The sequence below is a fragment of the Chondrus crispus genome, genomic scaffold (assembly GCF_000350225.1).
Source record: "Chondrus crispus Stackhouse genomic scaffold, scaffold_388, whole genome shotgun sequence".
Classification (NCBI taxonomy): Eukaryota; Rhodophyta; class Florideophyceae; order Gigartinales; family Gigartinaceae; genus Chondrus; species Chondrus crispus.
Window position 1 is genome coordinate 54,820 of NW_005179285.1, and position 19,051 is coordinate 73,870.

Below are 19,051 nucleotides of genomic sequence, written 5' to 3' on the forward strand. Positions count from 1 at the left end.
CTGAACGAGTTTGCAAGCTAAATCAAGAGGGCAGGAAACATCTGAACAAACCAAACGTGCATCGATTGGTTGAACTTTACAACTATACATTGCCATGCTTCGGACATATTCGTCACTTTCAGGAGCTCCTCTTCGAGGGAGCACACCGGCCTCTGAAACGAGCGATATCCAAATCAAACCACAGAAACCCGCAGTTGTCAGCAATGAATGCTATACTGGATAACGACTGGCTTTCTAGGCTCGGAGAGGTTACGTCATCAATTGAAGACCCCGACAACATTGACGACGGGCTTGCATCCGAGCTGGAAAGGATCGCTACTGGTGCACGTCTAGAACAGAAAGATTCAAGGTAGTTGAGAACGCTTCTTAACAGTACTTTTGTACCGCCGTTACTGCGTGACTTCAAGAGAAGAACTCGAGGACTGGGAGACAGATTTAAGCATGACAGGGCTTGGGTGCCTGGTACAGAGTTCGAAGATATTAGCATTGCTCTCGAAAGTACATCGTTCAAGACTGAAACCAGGGAAGCATTTCAGGCACTCCAGAAATTTTTTGGAGTAGGAACTTCCGGTGTTCAATGCACTGTAACATTTATGATATCATGCTTCCTGGTTCGCATTTCCAACACAGAGGAGTATATAGAAGAAAGAAAGATTGACAAAGGCACACCAAGACATGACATATTACGACCAGGTGAGATAGTACAGCCACAGTGAAAAAGTTTTGGCGGACCTGTACAGACCAAGTGGTCATGCTAACAGATGAAGGCCAGATGGACTACGCCAATGAACCTCAACCTTTTGCAATGAACCAGTCTGAGACTATGTTCTGGTACGTAGCAGGCCTAATTCTCTCGCGGAATATTATGGAAAAAGCAAGACCTGGAGTGGATTCCAATTCAAAAGCAAAAGAAAAAGAAGCGTGCAAATATGAGTATATGTATGCTGTTGTCATTCCGCTAGGAGAAGTTTCACAATGCCAGTTGTTGGGCAGGAAAAGGTTTCAAATACTGCAGTCAAGTGGCAACTATCTTTTAAGGTTACATTATGGTATTCGGAAGGCAATAGTGTTGCATGATTGCGAGGTAAGCTTTAAGGGCGAGCCGTGCACGAAGGAGACATCCGGATGCGTCATACATTCCGGAAAGATTGACGAAGGAGGGTCCCATTTCATTTTGGGAACTGGCGAAGGATTCCCTCCTAGGAAAGGTTAACCAATGCATGCAGGTAGTAGCCGTATTCACTACTATGCAAAATTAAACGATACCTTAGTTACAATGGCGATGCGCCCAATGTTCTGCAGTCTCATCCGCGTATATGTTTGACTGCAAAATGTTACCTATTCCTACAAACCACAATTTATACAAAACCCCAGCGTTAGAAGGACTGGTGCCCCTGGACGCAGACCGAGGAAGTGATCAATGCTGCTTGTGTTCTGGTACCACCGGGCTGGAAAAGAGAGCTCTCTATAGGTCACATTAACACGTAATTTGGGAGAAAAGGGGTACATATTTGGTGCAACAGAACAGAACCATGCGCAAAAATTGCGCTGTGGTCCGATTTGCATTCTGTCTTCGCGAATCTCTTAGAAGGGATCTTCTGTACAATCTCTCGAATATTCATTGCCATTGGCTGTGTAGACGGGGTTCAGAATTGGGATTCATTGTGGTGCGTTCGAGCTCTTTTGAGCATGTAACGGTCAATTGGACCGCCGATGAATTTAATCAAATTTCAAAAGAATTGGGCTGACATTGAACAGCAAAGCAAAAGCCTCAGTTTCCGTCTCTAGAAAGTCTTCTCTAGTGCTGATGTCCACCAACATCACTCCCTTCTCCGTTATTGCAACTTTCAAAGACCCACTTTTGCACATCCTCTCCGCTACATCGGCCATTATCTCTACAGCACTCACATTGTTGGCTTGGTAAGTGGGACTTACTACCTCCTCCTTCTATGCTACGTTTCACCAATCAACGTGCAACAGCTCTAAGTCGCAGAACAGTATGGTGCATTGATATCATCGTCAAAGATGCTGTGATCGATGCAGTAATTGTCCTTGGTGTCCGGCGTGCACCCTGCCTTAAGGCAGGGTGCATGACGGACACACAGGACATTAAATTTCAACTATACGGGCGGGTGAAGCACAATTGTGCAGCACAATTGTGCTTCACTCGCCGGTATATTTGAAAGTAAATCCCGGAACTACTTTCACCACAAAACGGTACACTCAACCGGGCAGCCCGCATCATCAAAACCATTGCATCCATTGCGTCCACTGCATCCTCATCTTCCCGTCCCCTTCCCACATTCCCGCTTCCTCCATTCCGCTTCAAGTCTCTACTCAGTCCCTTCACAGCTTCCTCGTATTGCCAAACACGGCCTCTCTGTATCACTATCTTCACCCATCGCTCACTCAAAAACAGTCTCTTCAGCTCCTCTACACACCCGGCCTCTTTCAGAGCACTATATATGTTCTCGAAAACGTACTCCTCCCGTCCGCTCTTGCTTTCTCCGTCTCCCCCCTCACTCATTGCAAGCAACCCTCCTCCTGCCCTGCACGCCCGACATTACTGTCAGGCTAAACGAAATTGTCAACAGCGATCCAGAGGTTATGCCTAGGCATGCATGGAAGCTTTTGCTTGAGCATTTAGAGCAAGAAGAAAGCTCTCTTCCGCCTGACTTCCCGTCAGAGGCCTCTATCAAAGCGAAGCTATCAAATCCAAAGACGAAAAGGTGTCTCGAACATCGAAATCCCTGATACTGTATCGATCGGTTATTCGAAATACTTAAAAGCTGTGCAACAAATGACCATGGTCATATGCCACCAACAGAAAACCGAAAATGCTCAATCTATTTAAATATTCCTACTCAGCGTGCTCAGAGCTTTGTATACGTATGTGGAATGTAGGGGTATCATGTTTCCGCAATTTTGTGAGTGACGGATTGACCAAAATCAGCCATCTTTGTGCCCCTTTTCTCCCAAATTGCGTGTTAAATGTAAATGTGCGCACTCGCGTGGTCCCAGCGCGCAGCGAGTACTCGAAATGCGGACAATTGCCAGGAGCACCTCAAGGTGCACCTGGTCAAAACGTTACGATGAACATGTTCAGCGTAACGTTTTCACCGAGCTAGCTGCCTAGCTAGGCATGTAGACATGTGCGGCAAATATGTACGATTTTGGGCGAAAAAATGTCGCATTTCAATTGGCAGCTAAACTGTTCCCCATTCGAAATTCCCTCGTTGTCATTGGCTGGGTGCCCATTTCGGGGCACAACCATTATCGTAATGGAACTTACTGTAATATCCTACGATTCGTAATACTGGGCCCAGTACAAAATCACTAACACGGGACAGGTCTCTGGTATCAACAAAGCTGAGGTGCAGTGTCCGAAAAACGCACGCTTTCGGACATGTCCGAAAGCGCGTGTTTTTCACTTCTCTGAAGTTCGAACTTCATTTGCCTTTATACAACCTGCAGCAATCGCTGCAGGTTGTATAAAGGCATCATGAGTCGCGACTGGTGAGAACCTCACGCGCGAGCGACATCACCCAAGGGTCAGTCTACAGACTTTGACGCTCCGCAGGCCGTGGCCGTGGCCACAAGAAAGCTCTGCAGGTTCGTTCTATTTTTTTCTACTCGCTTCGGATCCGCTCTCTTTTGTGTGAAACTGACCATTATTTCGTATTTTTAATGTATCTTACAAGTAAGAAGACGATGAACACTACCTGGTACGTTGTCTTACAAACTAACCGTCCTTTTCAGTTATATTCATCCCATGTTTGCCAGGCAGGGCCCAGAACGGAAGGGGATTTCGGCTGTAGTAGCGACCCGGAGTCTATCTGTAGGTGCTCTTTTATCTTGAAGTACATAGGTCAAATAGATCTACAGTGAAATTACTATCGAAAATCTAAACGTTCCAATGCGCAATTGCCCATGATCTTTATCGACCACTCGAAGTATTACTCGCGCGTTCGTTGCGCAGTCTAAAGGAAGAACGCTTAATTGTACATTGGCGTACAGCACAGTAATAAACGTCGATAGGCGAGGTTGCCTGGAGTAGTGCAAAGACGAGAAGAAGGACCACCAGGGGCGGCGTATACATACGGAATAGAAATTCGTATGAGACGGTAGCTCAGTAGGAATGGGCAGACCGACTGGAGCGGTAGCACAGTAGGAAACTGAAGAATGACTGAGGCGGTAGCAGACCAGACAAGGCAGACCGCCTGACGCGGAAAAGTTCGACTCAGCACACACCGTCTGCAGAGGTATGGAACGTGCAACGGAAGACCAACTCCGAAGTACTCAGTTTACAACTCTGACAAACATATTTGGTAATCAATCCTGGGATTACACGCCATGTTTCTAGGTGGTCCTGCAGTCTAACGCATTGACATCTAATGAAAGTTTCTCGAAAGATGCCATGACACCTGCGGCGCACCGTGGCGCGCACTTATCTCACCCCGTACGAACTACCATAATTCACCGGCCACGTACCGCCGCCAGCAGTTCTAAATTTGGAATATTATTACTACCACAGGAGTTTTTTTGAATTTTATTTTTGGCGGTAAAATTGACCTTATCACGGGGTTAAAAGTGTAAACTTTTAGGGGTAAAATCCAATTTCTTATTGGTCACGTGACCAATAAGGAATTGGATTTTACCCCCTCAGGCGGTCATGTTTTAGTTATCATAAGACCTCGTTAGAGACCTCCGGAAATTTCTAAAATGTACCTTGCAGTGCCGTGCGACCAGTTTGTGAATAGATTTTTCAAAAAACCGTTCGGTCTACACAGGATGAGCTCCTGATGATCAGCGGCATGACGCAGGAAAACTCTGCTTTTAAGATAAAGCGTGCTGTGGCGGGTTATCGCGCGTTGACTCCAGAGATTTCCCGAGAGGTATTTTATGAGTCTGAATTATGGCCAATGAATTTTAGGTTTCTTGACCGAATTGCGCCTAGTAAGGCGCGTGATAACCTCAAAGAACCTTTGTGCAATAGTGTGAACACGCGAAGTAGTCGGGCAGTTCGTGATTCTCATTTGGAAGAGGTTAGAAATGAATCGCGCACCTTGTGTGAGATTGAGCCCATTCTCGCATACACAGAAATGTTGCTAGACAGAATTCGGCAATTATCAAACGGCCCTAGCTCGGCCAGTAATACACTAGCAGAGATGCAGGTACTGTAGAACAATGAGTTCAAAGTGAAAAGGTTGCTTGATACGCAAGTCTCTCCACCCAAGCTTGCAAAGACTTCACAACGTGGACGTTAAGTCAATGCACCCATGGCTGGAGCACAGCGTCTTCAAGCAAGGTCAGAAAAAGGGACCCCAAAGCGAAGACGTGAGAATGTCTTCAATTCTGAAAACGCCATTGAACAGAGCAATCCGATACCTATCAAAGGGACCACGTTTGAAGGGAACAAAGAAAACCGTTGTCGAGGTGAAAACAGTTTTTGCGCAAAGGCTGATTGACTTAAAGGGGGACTTTCTGGATGATATTCCAATTGCGTCATGGCGCCATTTCCGAAGAAGTGGCAATATCGGCGGGCAAGGTGTGTTGAAGACGAGAGCGCTGAAGTGGCAGCCTCAGGCCTCGTCGGTTTGTCTCACTATCGATAAGAGTGCTCAGCTCCCTGTCAAGAATTGACCCCCTTTCCCATTTTCCCTCTGTTGACGAGCTCAGGAATGGCAAAAAAATGTTGGTCTGATTGGTAAAAACGTTGATTTTTGCATTTCTGGAAAGTGTCTAGGATTGAACCAGTGAGAACGGTACAGTATTTCCATCTTGTTCTCCCTTCATACATATGAAACGAGTGAGTTTTCAGGAACCGATGCCAGCGTGGTCTTGCTGATACAGCCAGACTGTGTCTTTCTGATACAGCCAGACTGTGTCTTTCTTTCTGGCTGAGCAAATGTCCGAATGAACGCTATTCATCACAAAGGATCTGGGGAATGTCGACTGCAGACTGTGAGCACCTTGATTCGTAGCGGTGCGCAAGGCTAGTTTTGACTTTGGAGTTGAATGCTTCTTTGAAATGTACAGAAAGCAACTGTGGCGTCCAAGAGTTTTCAAGGTCTCAGCGCTTCTCATAATAGCATTTTTACCAGTTCTCACGCATGCTTGGTGGGACGACAAGTGCTCCGAAGATGGCCAGTGCGCCACAATGTTTAAGAGCTTTGAGAGTCTGATCAGGGGTGTCGGTTGTCATTCGTTCTACTACACTGGCAAATGTTCTCGAATATGCACATTCTCGTTGAAATCGCTCATCGGACGGCCGACGTGGGCAAAATGTGCGGATCATTGTGACTGGCCCAAGGCTATCACCAGCAGTATTTCATCGTGGTTAGAGATGTGTCTGGCAAATCCTGCTCCGGACGTTTTCGAGTCGGATGATTCTGAGAGCGCTCAAAACCCTTCTGATAGCCGAGATTCTGGACCAAAGCCGGGCAGCGAACCCCATACAGAATCTAAGCGCAAGCGCTTCAAGCTTTTCGAGTTTTCTTTCTTCCACATTCTCGTCTTCTTGTGTTTTGTCACATCCTGTGCACTGATGTACATTTCGGGACCGAGGAAGGAAGAGTTGTTCCAAAGGGTGGTGAAGGGCATGCGATTCATTAAGAATCGGTTCATGAAGTCGCCACGTCGAAAAACAGCGGGCAGAGGACCTCTAGATAATGCACCCGACCGACGAGAGTTGCGTGACCTACAGAGAGGGGCTAGGCGACATTTGAAAGCCCTCCGAGCTACGATTGATTGATTATCAGTTGTCCAGGAAATAGACGACATTAAGGTCTCCGATTTCAGGACTTTGCCAAAAAACGAGACGATTCGATAATCGGCGACCTTCGGCATGGTCTGTTGCGTCTAAGACGGAGATTCGGCTAGACAGGCGTTTGTGTTGCCCTTCGTTACATCAATTGGATTGTATGCGTCGCGGAGCTTAGGAGGCAGAAGCTCCACCTGCTAGTTCGGACCAAGGAATGCGGAGTGCCGGACCAGATTCCGGTCAGAATTCCCACGTGTCTTGTTACTAGTATTACTGTCTATCCTCGTGGTGTGACGTGAAAATGTACGCGGACTTAATACAAGTACAGTATTGCTGACTCGGTTCAATGAGGCGCTTTATGCAGTCTTTTCAGGTCTTCGTGGCCGAAAGAGAGACCGTTTCGAGTGCGTGTTGAAAATGAAGCGTCTAACACCTAAAATACCACACCAGAGAAGTAACAAAGCAGCAAAGGCACCGAGCAACCCAGTCACTGATCCGATGCCTTCCTCCTCCTGGCCTAGGCGGCGATTGCTGCGGGGACCAGAAGGTGCACCTGCCCCCGCATTGGCATCGGCTGCATTCTCCGTTTCTCTATCTGCAAATAACCATGAAAGCAGACCAGGTCTCCCATTTAATAAGCGTAGGTTCCTTCCTCTCTGTTCAATTGGTATTTGATTCCCGGCATGCAGCCAGTTGTCGCCCGCCACATGGTCATCGTTTTCGGCGCTCTCTGGATCGGGAATTCCTCGAGCAAGTCTGTCGGCACGTCTGGCCATTGCTTCCGCCGCAGACAAAGATGCGTTTTGCTCAGCGGAATCAAGTCCTACCGAGCTTTCCAAAGTCATCCAGTTATGCACCGCGGTTGAAAAATTAAAAACAGCCTGAGCCCAGTTCTCCACAACACGTTCGTAGGCTTCTTTGGTGACAGGATTATGCCTGCGAAAGCAATCTCCTTGGACGGCTTTCGGAGAGTTGTAGACGTGCCATGTGTGTACGAATGGGATTTGCAGGCTGTGCATGTAATCTGCAGCCGTGCCGCATTTCGTATGTCCTGAAGCATTCCACAAACTCCCACTCTTACAGCTCCTGCAATGACTGGCGGTGATGCCCTCCACTACTTTAAGCAGACGGGACTGGTCAGCGTCTTGCACTTCCTCTGGATGACAGTCGCCAGGAGTTGTCAGAGCGACTGCGCCAGTGCGTAAAGAAACGTAGCTGGCAGGCCGAAACTTCTCAACAATAGCCTTGAGAGCACGCGTTTCGGCCTCAGAGAATGGATGTGTGCCTATTGCGAATGGCGCATAGTTGGAATGTTCCGATTCCGAGTCTGGTCTGGGTTCCTTGCCGTGACGTCTAGTATCATGATGAGACAAGGCGCGCTGTGACATTGAAACACCCAGCACGCGTCCGGCGTCACGTAAGGCTGCGACGCGTCGGGTCTCTTGTCGCTCTGTTTCGCGGACTCGAGCCGATTCGTTCCAGTGTACAGGCCAGTTGCGGTCCAAGTCGACGTCATTTGCATTCGTGCGCTCGCACCGTCGGCCCATCTCGGCGATACGCCTTCCATTAGGGTTGACCACGGGAACGAGAATTAGTTCGATGTCGGACAAAGCGCTCGGCAGGGCACGCGAAGCATTGGCTGCGCACGTAGCTTCGACGACGCGGAGTGCAATCTCTGAAGTGAGAAAATCGCGGCCAGTCTCGCCGAAGACAAACATAATGCGAGTCTTGCGGCGGCGTCTTATAATGCGACCGGCGAGCTCGGCCGGGGATGCCCGGTGAGTTATGGTGATGTAGCGAATAGAGTCAGCATCATCGGTGACAGAGGTACGTTGGTCGACTCTGAAGTGTTGAGCTGATTCAGTTAGTGAGGGGGCGCGGACAATGAGATGAGAGGCGGACTTGCATGATTCGACGACGGTGCTTAGGCGGGAGTAAAGGTCGTTTGTGCGGTGATAGACATTCCAGTCTGGAACGGCAAAGCGGAGAGGTATTGCGGCTCTGTCTTTTCGGACTTCGCCTGCCGCTTGGAGCAGTCCTTCAAACGCAAGGGCGTGAAGTGACAAGACGAGGCATAGCAAAAGCTTGAATGGGTGTACAAGAGGCATGCGTGATTCTAAGGTAGCCATGGGGCCTACGAGCGGGTTGGGATCTTTTCCATTTCGTATAAAAACGGTGACAGATGCAGACACAGTCGTTGGCAAGCTGGCGTCAGACAGCAGTATGTTATATGCTGTACAATGCTTTTGAAGTTGTTGATGATGGGAGGGGAGGGCATGTTTGGGTCAGAGACAGAGGTCTTTAGTTGCCCCGCTGGAGAGGAACTGATGATTATCATTCCAACTGCTAACGTTTCGAATGTCGCACATGTACACGTGGACAATTTGTGAAGGTTCACACGTGTCACCGCTGTATGTGGGGTGGATCAAATGCGTTCTCCCGCCAAAACTGTGGATCATCATTCGTTCTCTCCTTTTACCTCAACCGTCATTTGGCATTGTTGGGGGCCCCAATTCTATCAGGATGCAACGCTTTCTGTGTTTTGGATGAACGCCGAGAAGGAAAGCCCTACGCACAGAGCATTTGGGGGTGCCGCTCGTGTTCAGTATCGCCACGGGTTGCCAGCGCCAGCACGAGCTAAATTCTTTCGCAACCTTGAGAGCCATGTTCCGCGAAATATCGTTTCAAAGAGCGTTCGTTCGTTCTTTTGGTTTCACACTGCCATATTTGACCGTCGTCCATTCTTGAACTTACTTTGACTACAAGAGCCCACCATGGATTCTCAATCCGCACCGCTTTTGCAAGATGAAAACGAATTCATATCTCGCTTGCTCGCCACAGAATGCAACTCTACCACCGCCGAACAAAGGATTAAGGCATTAAGCTCCGATGCGCTTCGAAAAGTCCTAGCGACCCTGTCATCCCAATCACAACGCAGCCGCACCATTGAACTTTTGCGCTTTGTTTGGGCCTGCCAAGCTCTTCGACCCACTGTTCTCTCCGTTCTTTGCTGCTCGGCCGAGCAGAGTGATCTTTCCAGTCAACCTCTGTTGAATGAAGTCGAAGTCTTGCTTGGAGCCGATGCTAGGGACGGCTCGCAGAGTCCAGAGGAGCGCATTCAAATGGTCTCGAGATGTGCGACAGCTGTTTGTCTGCGTATGCACCGCAAGAGTACTCCTGCAGCCATCTCTCTCCTCGTGTTTTGTGCCCATGCCGCCGCTCAAGTTCACACGCAGCGAAGTCGTGCAGTCCAAAGCCGAATTATCAGATACATTCTTAGCTCTTTCGAGAGCCCCACGAACCTCCGCGTTAGCCCTATTCTTGCAATGCTCAACACAGATATTCGTTTGAGCGAGTTCGAAGACGTTGCTTTCATGCGCGCGCTCGACTCGTTTGTTTCGCGGCACTGTACCGATCGCGATGTGCCGGCAGTCTTCCAAGCCGTCGTCTCAAGGTTAGGCCGGGTGACGTCTGCTCGTCAAACTTCCACTCTTGGGGTTATTGCTCTGCACTTGCTGAGCAAAACATCACCTTGTAGTCTTTCGAATGCTCTGGATGTGCTTTCCACTCTCATCATGGACTCTGAGGTTGTGGCAAGCAGGCTTGTTGATGCACTTTCACATCTAGTACAGCTTCAGACTACGGGGGAGACACTCACATGCACGCAACCGAAAGTTGGTCCACCGCACGTGTCGCTAATACTTTCTCTTCTCAGCTCAACAGCATCGCAAAGCGTTGAAAAACGGATTCATGACATCTTTGAAAGAATCGCAACTCCAGGTGTTGTCCGCTTTGACAACTCTCAGGTGCCCTCATCATCTGCTGCTACGTCTGAGCCTCCCTTTGTTTCTGCGTTGAGGTTTATTGCCAGGAAACAAATACCAGCTGTTTGGGCACACGGCGAGACGCTTGCATGTGTTTTCGAAGGCCAAGTGTGGAGTGAGCAAGAATCTATTCGATCCTGCGGCATGCGAATGCTTTTTGAAGTGTTTTTGTTAGTCCCTCGAAGCAGGAAAAAGATATTGAGAGCTATTCTTGTCGCTCTAACGAATGAGGATACTCCGCAACTAGTGACCGATGCATTCTGTCACTTGCTGGAACAAATATGCGGGGCGCGGGAGACTGCCATTCATCTGCGTGCCTATGCATTGGATTTGCACGCGTTACTTAACTTTGCGGATGCCATACCTATGCGCGCGGATTGGAGGGTTGTTACGGCTATAGCAAGACTATCAGTTGACAATCCGCAGCAGTCTGACCGCGTGATATCATTCTTGCGAAAGGCTGCGGGCTCCAGGCTTTTGAAACTCCAGCGCATTGCTGGCGCTGGCTTTCTTGCGCTGATTGAACATGACGCAATACCCGAAGAAACACGAGAGGAGGTGCTTATTGCTTTTGCGGATATCCTCGCACTCTCAGAGACTCCTTTGAGAAACTATCTCATTCAAATGATGCTTGAATACGTGGATAGAAATGGTAGCCATCCACCTCGTATTCGAGCGATTGCCGATATAGTTGTGCAGCACGTGCGTAACTCTTCGATGGAGTGTTCCTTTTGCGATCGAAAATCGATGCAAGCGGCAACTGGGAAAGGAACTGAAAAGCCCGTTGCTTTTGGTCAATCGACGTTTCTTGAACCACACTTCGGACTATGCTGTAGCGGCTTCGATGCTGCACTTCTTATGAGACTGTGTCGAAGGATTGGAGCTCATCATTCACCATTAGCGAGCTTTTATTGGGACTTTGGCGAATATTTATGTGATGTCAAACAGGTCCTCAAAGACATATATTCGAAACCGGAGAAACAGGGTTCAACGATTGACAGGGTTACAAAAGTATGTGAATTGTATCAAACTAGGATTTGTAGCGATACTAGTCGATCAAGTGAACGCTATTTGTCAGGCTATGCAGTATGTCTGCTCATTCGCGCTGTTGAGGAATCGAACAATCGCTCTGAAACGTCATCCCGCCACAATAAGAGATACGCGAGAAGCAATGGCTCATTTGCAGTTCTAGGATCTGTGTCAGCACGAGAAGCTGTAGCCATGGGACTGTCTGAAGCTTTCAAAAACAACATCACCGGTGCCGTGTCATTCAAGGAGTGTATAGAAGGAATGCGATGGCTGGCGAATGCCAGTGCAAATGTCCTGCTTAGACGAATTCTGTTTCGCGAATTCATGTCCATTGTTGGCAGTAGGATAAGACAACCGGCCTTGCTACCACGATTGACCTTGGAGGAAACTGAAACGTTTGCAGGCCTCATCAAGAATTGGTTTATTTCCACTTCTCCATGGGCAACGACTGAATCGGAACATAGCCCAGAGTCTCCTTGCTCTGCGAATGCGCACACGAGGGCAGAAGACTGGCAAGCTACTCTGTTGTCATCAAAGAAGCAGTCGTCCTTCAGTGCCCATCCATGGGATTGCAAAGAATGTGTCGATGTGGCAACACACATCTTATCCGAAGCGGGCATTGCCGAAATCCAATCAGCCTGGGACTCTGAGACTGCTGTCTCACAACTTACAAAGCTTTCAACGTCTCTGCGACTGTCAATACGATCATCATGTATGACACTTCTTATCAGGACGATACAAGACTGGAGCCCCGCCGACCGACTTGCGTTGCTGCATAGTATCCTGCAAGCGGCTAGACCACTAGAAATTGTTGAAGCGGCAAGCGATTCGACAAATCACGCACAAGGGAGCGGAAAGCAAACCGACTCCGAATTTGATACTTCGGAATGCAATCCAGCTGTCAAGGAAATCCACTCTAAGGATATGGATTGCAACTCCCAAGTAAATGGTAGCCACTCGCCGGAAGGTTTGAAGATTCTGCAGTCGACCACTGTTCTCTCCAGAGTGTTTCGCTTGGAATTTCAACACGGTATTAGTGTAGCCCTCACCCTTTCTTACTTCGATTTGTTTATTTGGCTGCGAAAAGAGGCGGGGGACGACTGCGAAAGTGAAAAGCAGACAAGGGCGATTATCGTCTCAACCATGAGCGGGCTCCTGCGTGACTTTTCTATCCGGCAGTCAACGGTGCTTCGACGAATGTTGTCATTGCTATTGGATTGCTTTGATGTTTTGCAAGGAATAGAATTTGCGACAGTCGTCGTTCGCTGTTTGAGGGACGGGATCGCTCTTGACGATCGCCGCGGAGAGGTCATAGGTACCATTGGGACCCAAGATTTCGATGCCGATATCATAGAAGAAGCGATCAATTTGGATATCGAAATGCGAGGGATTGACAACACCAATGTCTGCCGTCCCAAACATCAAGATGCAGGTCATCTCTCTCTAACAAACAAACAGAATTTAGGTTCAGAGCAAGACGAAGCAGGCCCTGACACCGACTCAATTAGAACGCTCTGCCTCGGCGAAACAGAAGACAATGCCGTCATGTCCATCTTTTGTGTGTTGGAGTACCTTAGTCGCACGGTTCGACACGTCCTCGAGCGCCGAAGACGGACAAAATCAAAGTCATATGTTCCCCCTGAAAGCGAATTAACTTCAACGCGAGGTGTCGTGGGTGCTCTTAGAGAGCTGTTTGTCGCGCCGTTCATGAGATTTTCAGTTCCTAAGACAAATCAGACCATGTTGCTGTTGTGGAGACGTTTGGGTGTCATCATGCAGAGTCTCACGGAATTCGTCGAAATCCAGATACGGCTGCTACCAACACACATGTGTGCGCAACAAGAACCGGGACATCCATTTCGCGGGCTCCTCGACCTTGTGCAGGATGTGTTGAAACTGCTTTTCGAGGAGGGCCACCTAAAGTGGACTTTGTCCTCGCCGCAACTCATCGAACAACGACCACGGAGTGTGTTATTGCAAGAAAGACTAGACGCCACAGCCACCGCTTTTGTCCTCTGCCATGAGATCGAAGCATCCCCTAGTCTGACGGGGATTCTACTCTTGCTCCAAGAGCGCGTGAAAGATATCGGTTCCCTAAAGCGCAATGCGAATGAAAAATCTAAGAATTGGGTTGGTGTTCACGTGCGACCTGATTTTCAGTCGAGGCCGAAAAAGAGAGCGCACTTCAGGTCCCGTAATAGATACGTCGACGGATGGCTACGGGAGGAAAACGGAGATGACAACTATGTGGACCTGGAGGATTTTATTGTTCCTCTTGAGGGCGATACAACCTGATTTCAGATTTAAATTAACTGTATAGTAAGCTTGAGGAAATGCTGATGTCACTTGGCTTGAGCCAGTACACTTGTTTATCATTGTATTTCCAAAAATGGGTGCAACCTCTGACTTATTTTGTCTTCGGCGAGAAGTACTGAGTCTTTGAAACAACATGCATTTGATACCCCATACGCCAGAGCGAACGTTGCCGAAGGCGTGAGAAAGATCGTGAGAGAGAAGGTGAGATTGCAGCGCATCGCGAAAGTGCCGATATTGGAGTTTTTTCCAAGATCTTCGAGATGCCGTGCAGAAGACATTCTTGACAGACACTTCGCATGTGAACATGTCCTCTCCACGGCAGTCGAACACTCTAACATCCAAGAAGAAATTCCACTACCGGCACTCCTGCAATGGTCCGCGTCCGCGCCTTCCCTCTTACGATCTTTCTGTCTACCGAATCGGTGACTACAGTATTCAGTGTATTGCTGAGTTGAAAGACGAAATTTCGATGGAAAGCGACAAATTTTAACTGAAGAGTAGAGTCTCACAAGGTAATACTTCGGAGATCGATTCTGCATCTCACAGTCACGTTTTGTCATTCCGTCCCCTCTGTTCGCCCGGACTTGAAGCAATCAAGTTCTCGCAGCAGGTTACGCGATGCCAGAGTGTTCCTCTCTCTCTCTTTGACCGGTTCTACCCGGTCTCGTTGTTGGCGCAGTTGCGTCATTCGATCCGCCCTGGCATTCCTACTCCTTTTGCGGCCAGCTGCGTTCGCGCACCGCTCAGCCGCTGCAGTTGTTCGTCGGGGTCGGACGCCCCTGTCCTTTCCCACACCCAAGACCGCCACCGCACATATCTCAGCATGCTCTTCGCTCCGATGTTCCCCACTGTCGACACACCTTCCATTACCACAGCTACTTAGCACACACAAGTGTCACGGTACCCCCAAGAATGATAGCTTCGAGCCTTTTCTGGCAGCTCTTCGTCGTACAGCCTTTGTCCTTGTGTTCTCTTTCCTTTCTCAAATTATCGCCGTGGCGGTACCGCTACTTTGCTCTTTCAAGTTTCACGAAACATCCTTCGCATGTCGAACGGTGACAGCCCCTCGGAGTTTGGCCAGTCGGAGCAGCTTGGCATTTGTTGTACATAATTACCCTTCACCATCACGAGAGGCGACAAGCTTTTCATCTACCCGCGCGCCGTCTCAGGTATCGTTCATTCCGCCGAAGACGAGCGCAACCGATCCTGAAGTAGCTGCCAAACCTGTCAGGCGTAGTCTGGTCAGTGTCGCAGCGGTGATGTTTGTCATTGGTGCAGCGCTCGCCGCCGCAGAGACGGCGATTACTACTTTATGGCCGTGGAAGGTTCGTGAACTGGCTGACAAAGAAGGGAGATCATCTCCCTTTGCAGTCCTTGAATCCGACCTCACCCGTTTTCTCACGACAATACTTGTGACTACCACAAGCGCCACTGTGTTATCTACAGCTATAGCCACTGAAGTTGCTGGTGACTTTTTCGGTCCAGCTGCCGTAGGGTATGTCACTGCGGGCATGACTGTGTTTTTTCTGTTCTTCGGTGAAATATTGCCGAAAGCTCTTGCCGTTCATGCACCAGCGAAGGTGGCGCGAGTTATGGTCCCTGTCATCAGTATGCTTTCTATTATCGTTTATCCTGTTGGAAAACTTCTCGCATGGTTGTCGACGCAAATACTACGCGCATTCAAACTACCCATGGAGAACGATGCAAAGGTAAGTGAAGAGGAGCTGCGCCTGATTGTTGCTGGCGCTGGTCGCTCAGGCAGTATCGAGAAATACGAGTCTCAGATTATTCACAACGTGCTCGACTTGGAGGAGACCGATGTCCGAAACGTCATGTGTCCCAGAGTTGACGTCGTTGCGTTACCGGTTACCAGCACTTTGACTGAGCTGCTGGAATTAGAGTCTGAATCTCACTACTCACGGATGCCTGTTTTCGAGGATACGATTGATAATATCGTGGGGGTGGCAATGTTAAAATCGCTGTTACGCTACTTGCGAGAAGACGCATCCCTTTTACCCACGACCAAAGTATCAGAGATAATGGACCCAGCTTTCTTTGTGCCTGAATCAATGTCTGTGTGGATTGTTCTCGAAGAAATGAGAAAACGAAGGCTCCACATGGCCATTGTTGTAGATGAATACGGTGGGACTGCTGGTTTGGTTACTCTCGAAGATATCCTGGAAGAAGTAGTGGGGGAGATTTACGATGAAGATGATGACTACGAGGCAGAGGCACAGTTTATTAAGAAAAAGCAAGACGGAAATTTCCTTGTGGAGGGCCAAGCGGACCTTGAAAAAGTGGACCAGGCACTAGGTATGCATCTGGATGAAGACGACTTGGGCGATTACGGAACGATATCAGGCTTCCTCTGTGCGCGCATGGGGGGTATTCCCGAGGTGGGCGACCTGTGGGTATTCAATCATGTCAGGTTCGTCGTCGTTGACGCGGACGATCGCAGGATCCTTGGCTTGCGAGCGGAGATGCTGTCTCCGGAAGAGATGGCGGAGAGCCCGGAAAGCCATAAATCTCATGAAGAGGCGAACGTTGAGACATTCTTTGGGCAGTACACGGATATAGAAAACGGACTTGGCGGTGAGCGGAGCAGCTCAAGACCCAATGATCGATTTTCTAAGCCTGCGGAAAATGGAACTGCAAAAGGGGGGTCAACCAAGTGTTCTCGAAACGACGGCAGCGTGGATTCCGAGCCGAGAAAAGTAAACGGTGGACAGGATTCGGCGGATGCGTCTGGGAGGGATCCTCGCGAGCCGTAAAGTGTGAATGTTGAGCGCGAGAAAGTTGGAGTGGGGCCGCTATGTTCAGTGCTCTAGTCCTCTCGTAAGCGTCTCATAAAAATTGATACGCGGTTGACGTAGTTTTGGTCCCCAACCGAAGCACCCAACATGCTGCTGGTCACAGAAGTTTGGGACGCATTCAACAACAGGCTTACAACTACTCACAGAAGAAGCACCCAATGTAAATATCGATTTGCGTCACGCAGGGTTGCAAAATGACGGCAAAACCGTGTTTGAAAACTGCCGGCACTGCCAGTGTTGAAGCTACAAGTGACCTCAGATGCGGTCACTTGCAATTTGATTTTTATGTTTCTTGAAATGAAGGGGAATGGGGTACCCTTGGGACCGGAACTGAGTGATGCGTTGCGGCAGACCTCATCTCGACGAACAGTATGCGTCCTTCGCAGTCACTTTGTTAGCAAGCCTGGCAAAGAAGCACGACAGATTAGGCTCCGTTGCAACGTTGTTTCTTTGATATCTTCGAAATCAAAATACTGCGTACAATTTACAAAACACAGCGACTCGCTGTTGAGGTATGATTGAACGGCTGGTCCCAACGATGCGCAGGTTACTATTGTCTAGGGCAATGTGCAGGCTAAGCAAAGGGAAGGTTTCAAGCGCTAGTGTCTATTGGACCGTTGTCCTCATACGAGGACACTATTCCACCTATTTTATTCTTGACTTGTGCTTCCTCGACAAGAAAGAAAAAGATACCCCCGCCACCGTACTTTCTCCGACTTCTGAGTTGGGGGACAGAAAGAACTTTATGAGAATTGCACGTTCTTCCTATCGTTCGATTTCATTTATATTTTTTTGCAAAAAATCGTTTTTGCACATTGGCAATAAACAGTTAGATGGAAAAGGGACTCAGTGCATTGCCGATTGAGTTTGCAACTGTGGCTGGATGGAGTTTGGTGAAACTGAATTTGACTGTTGTGGGTCTTTTCTAATTCTAACCGAATCATTATGTCGGCACAGAGTTCCAAGCCGCCATATGGCAGGAATAATCAAAGCGCGCCATACACGTGTGAAGATTTTGTTCAAATATCTTATTTTCTGACTAAACAACGTCGCCCTGCTCTAGCTAGCCCAGATGCTCTAGCTAGCCTCTAGAGTAGAGCGTCCAAACCAAACGTCTACGGTACTTGCGGTTGACAACAGTTCGAAATACTGTAATGCTGTAATGTCTTCTCGGCGGCAGGTAGACGGCAGAGGGTCTGTCTCACCACCATGTCCAGCCTTCTGTTATGGTACAGTATTTGCCATGGTGAGTCTCTCGCCTCCGCCTTGTCGGTGGAATATTCATGTCACACAGTAAAAAAACGACTCATCGTACATGCTCGACGCAAACAAGCCCGCCTCTCCCTGACAACATTTCCAACTTGTCCCCCGCATCTCGATCCCCCCTCTCAGCCGCCATTCGATACAATCTCTCAGCCTCCCTCGCATCAGCTTGCACGTCCACGTCCCCATTCTCCAACAGCTCACCCAAGTTGTACATCGCCCGCGCATCCCCCTTCTCCACCGCCTGGCGATACAACGCGACGGCAGCCGGGGCGTCCTTCTGCACTCCCTCTGCCCCTTGCTCCAACAGCACGCCCAGATTGTTCATCGACCTCACATTACCCCGCTTGACGGCCTCGCGATACCACACAACAGCCCTCGGCAAATCCCGCTTCAAACCGGGCGACCCCTTCTCCAGCAACTCTGCCCAACTATTCATTGACTTAACATACCCTTTCTCCGCCGCCTTCTGAAACCACACACGCGCGCGCGGCAAGTCCCTGCGCACCCCTTTATCTCCCTTTCTCAACATGACGCCCAGGTTGTGCATCGAAGCCACACACCCCTTCTCCGCTGCCTGCCGATACAACTCCGCCGCCTCCAGCGCATTGGGCCTTGTCTTCCACCTCATTCCCTTCTTCCACCCCTTGGCCATCAGCAGCGCGAGGTTATGCGTAGCATTGACGCTCCCCTTCGCCGCGGCCTTCCGATACAACTTGACGGCCGCATCGCAGTCCTTCTGCACGCCGTCTCCCCTTAACAGAATGCCTGCCAAATTCGTGACGGCGTCCACATTCCCATTGTCTGCGGCGTGTCGATACCACTCCGCGGCGGCCTTGACGTCCTTACCCGCGCCCAACTCGCCGGTCTCGAGCAGCAGCGCGAGCGTGACCATGGCGGGCACGTGTCCGAGGTGCGCAGCGGTGGTGTACAAGCCGACGGCGGCCTCGCCCGAGCCCCTGTGCGCGAAAATGCAGGCGAGGCGCGCCACGGCCGGGGCGTGGCCGCGCTGGCCCGCCAGCGCGTACAGCACGGCGGCCTCG

The 19,051-nt window shown here is 49.4% G+C and overlaps 5 protein-coding genes; 4 read left to right on the forward strand and 1 right to left on the reverse strand.

The window, feature by feature from the left end:
• Positions 1-5,708: 5,708 nt before the first annotated feature.
• CHC_T00001032001 (hypothetical protein) lies at positions 5,709-8,892 on the reverse strand. XM_005718316.1 is given in 2 exon segments: positions 5,709-7,119; positions 7,120-8,892. The coding sequence occupies 1 exon segment, from the start codon at positions 8,890-8,892 to the stop codon at positions 7,120-7,122; it is 1,773 nt and encodes a 590-aa protein (XP_005718373.1). The 3' UTR covers positions 5,709-7,119.
• A 1,446-nt stretch (positions 8,893-10,338) lies between these two features.
• CHC_T00001033001 (hypothetical protein) lies at positions 10,339-13,911 on the forward strand. Its single transcript, XM_005718317.1, has one exon. The coding sequence runs from the start codon at positions 10,339-10,341 to the stop codon at positions 13,909-13,911; it is 3,573 nt and encodes a 1,190-aa protein (XP_005718374.1).
• A 1,280-nt stretch (positions 13,912-15,191) lies between these two features.
• Positions 15,192-16,964, forward strand: CHC_T00001034001 (hypothetical protein). XM_005718318.1 is given in 2 exon segments: positions 15,192-16,703; positions 16,704-16,964. 1 exon segment carries the CDS (start codon positions 15,192-15,194, stop codon positions 16,701-16,703), a length of 1,512 nt encoding a protein of 503 aa, XP_005718375.1. The 3' UTR covers positions 16,704-16,964.
• A 66-nt stretch (positions 16,965-17,030) lies between these two features.
• Positions 17,031-17,267, forward strand: CHC_T00001035001 (hypothetical protein). Its single transcript, XM_005718319.1, has one exon. It carries the CDS (start codon positions 17,031-17,033, stop codon positions 17,265-17,267), a length of 237 nt encoding a protein of 78 aa, XP_005718376.1.
• A 687-nt stretch (positions 17,268-17,954) lies between these two features.
• On the forward strand, positions 17,955-18,359 carry CHC_T00001036001 (hypothetical protein). Its single transcript, XM_005718320.1, has one exon. It carries the CDS (start codon positions 17,955-17,957, stop codon positions 18,357-18,359), a length of 405 nt encoding a protein of 134 aa, XP_005718377.1.
• The last annotated feature ends 692 nt before the right edge of the window (positions 18,360-19,051 follow it).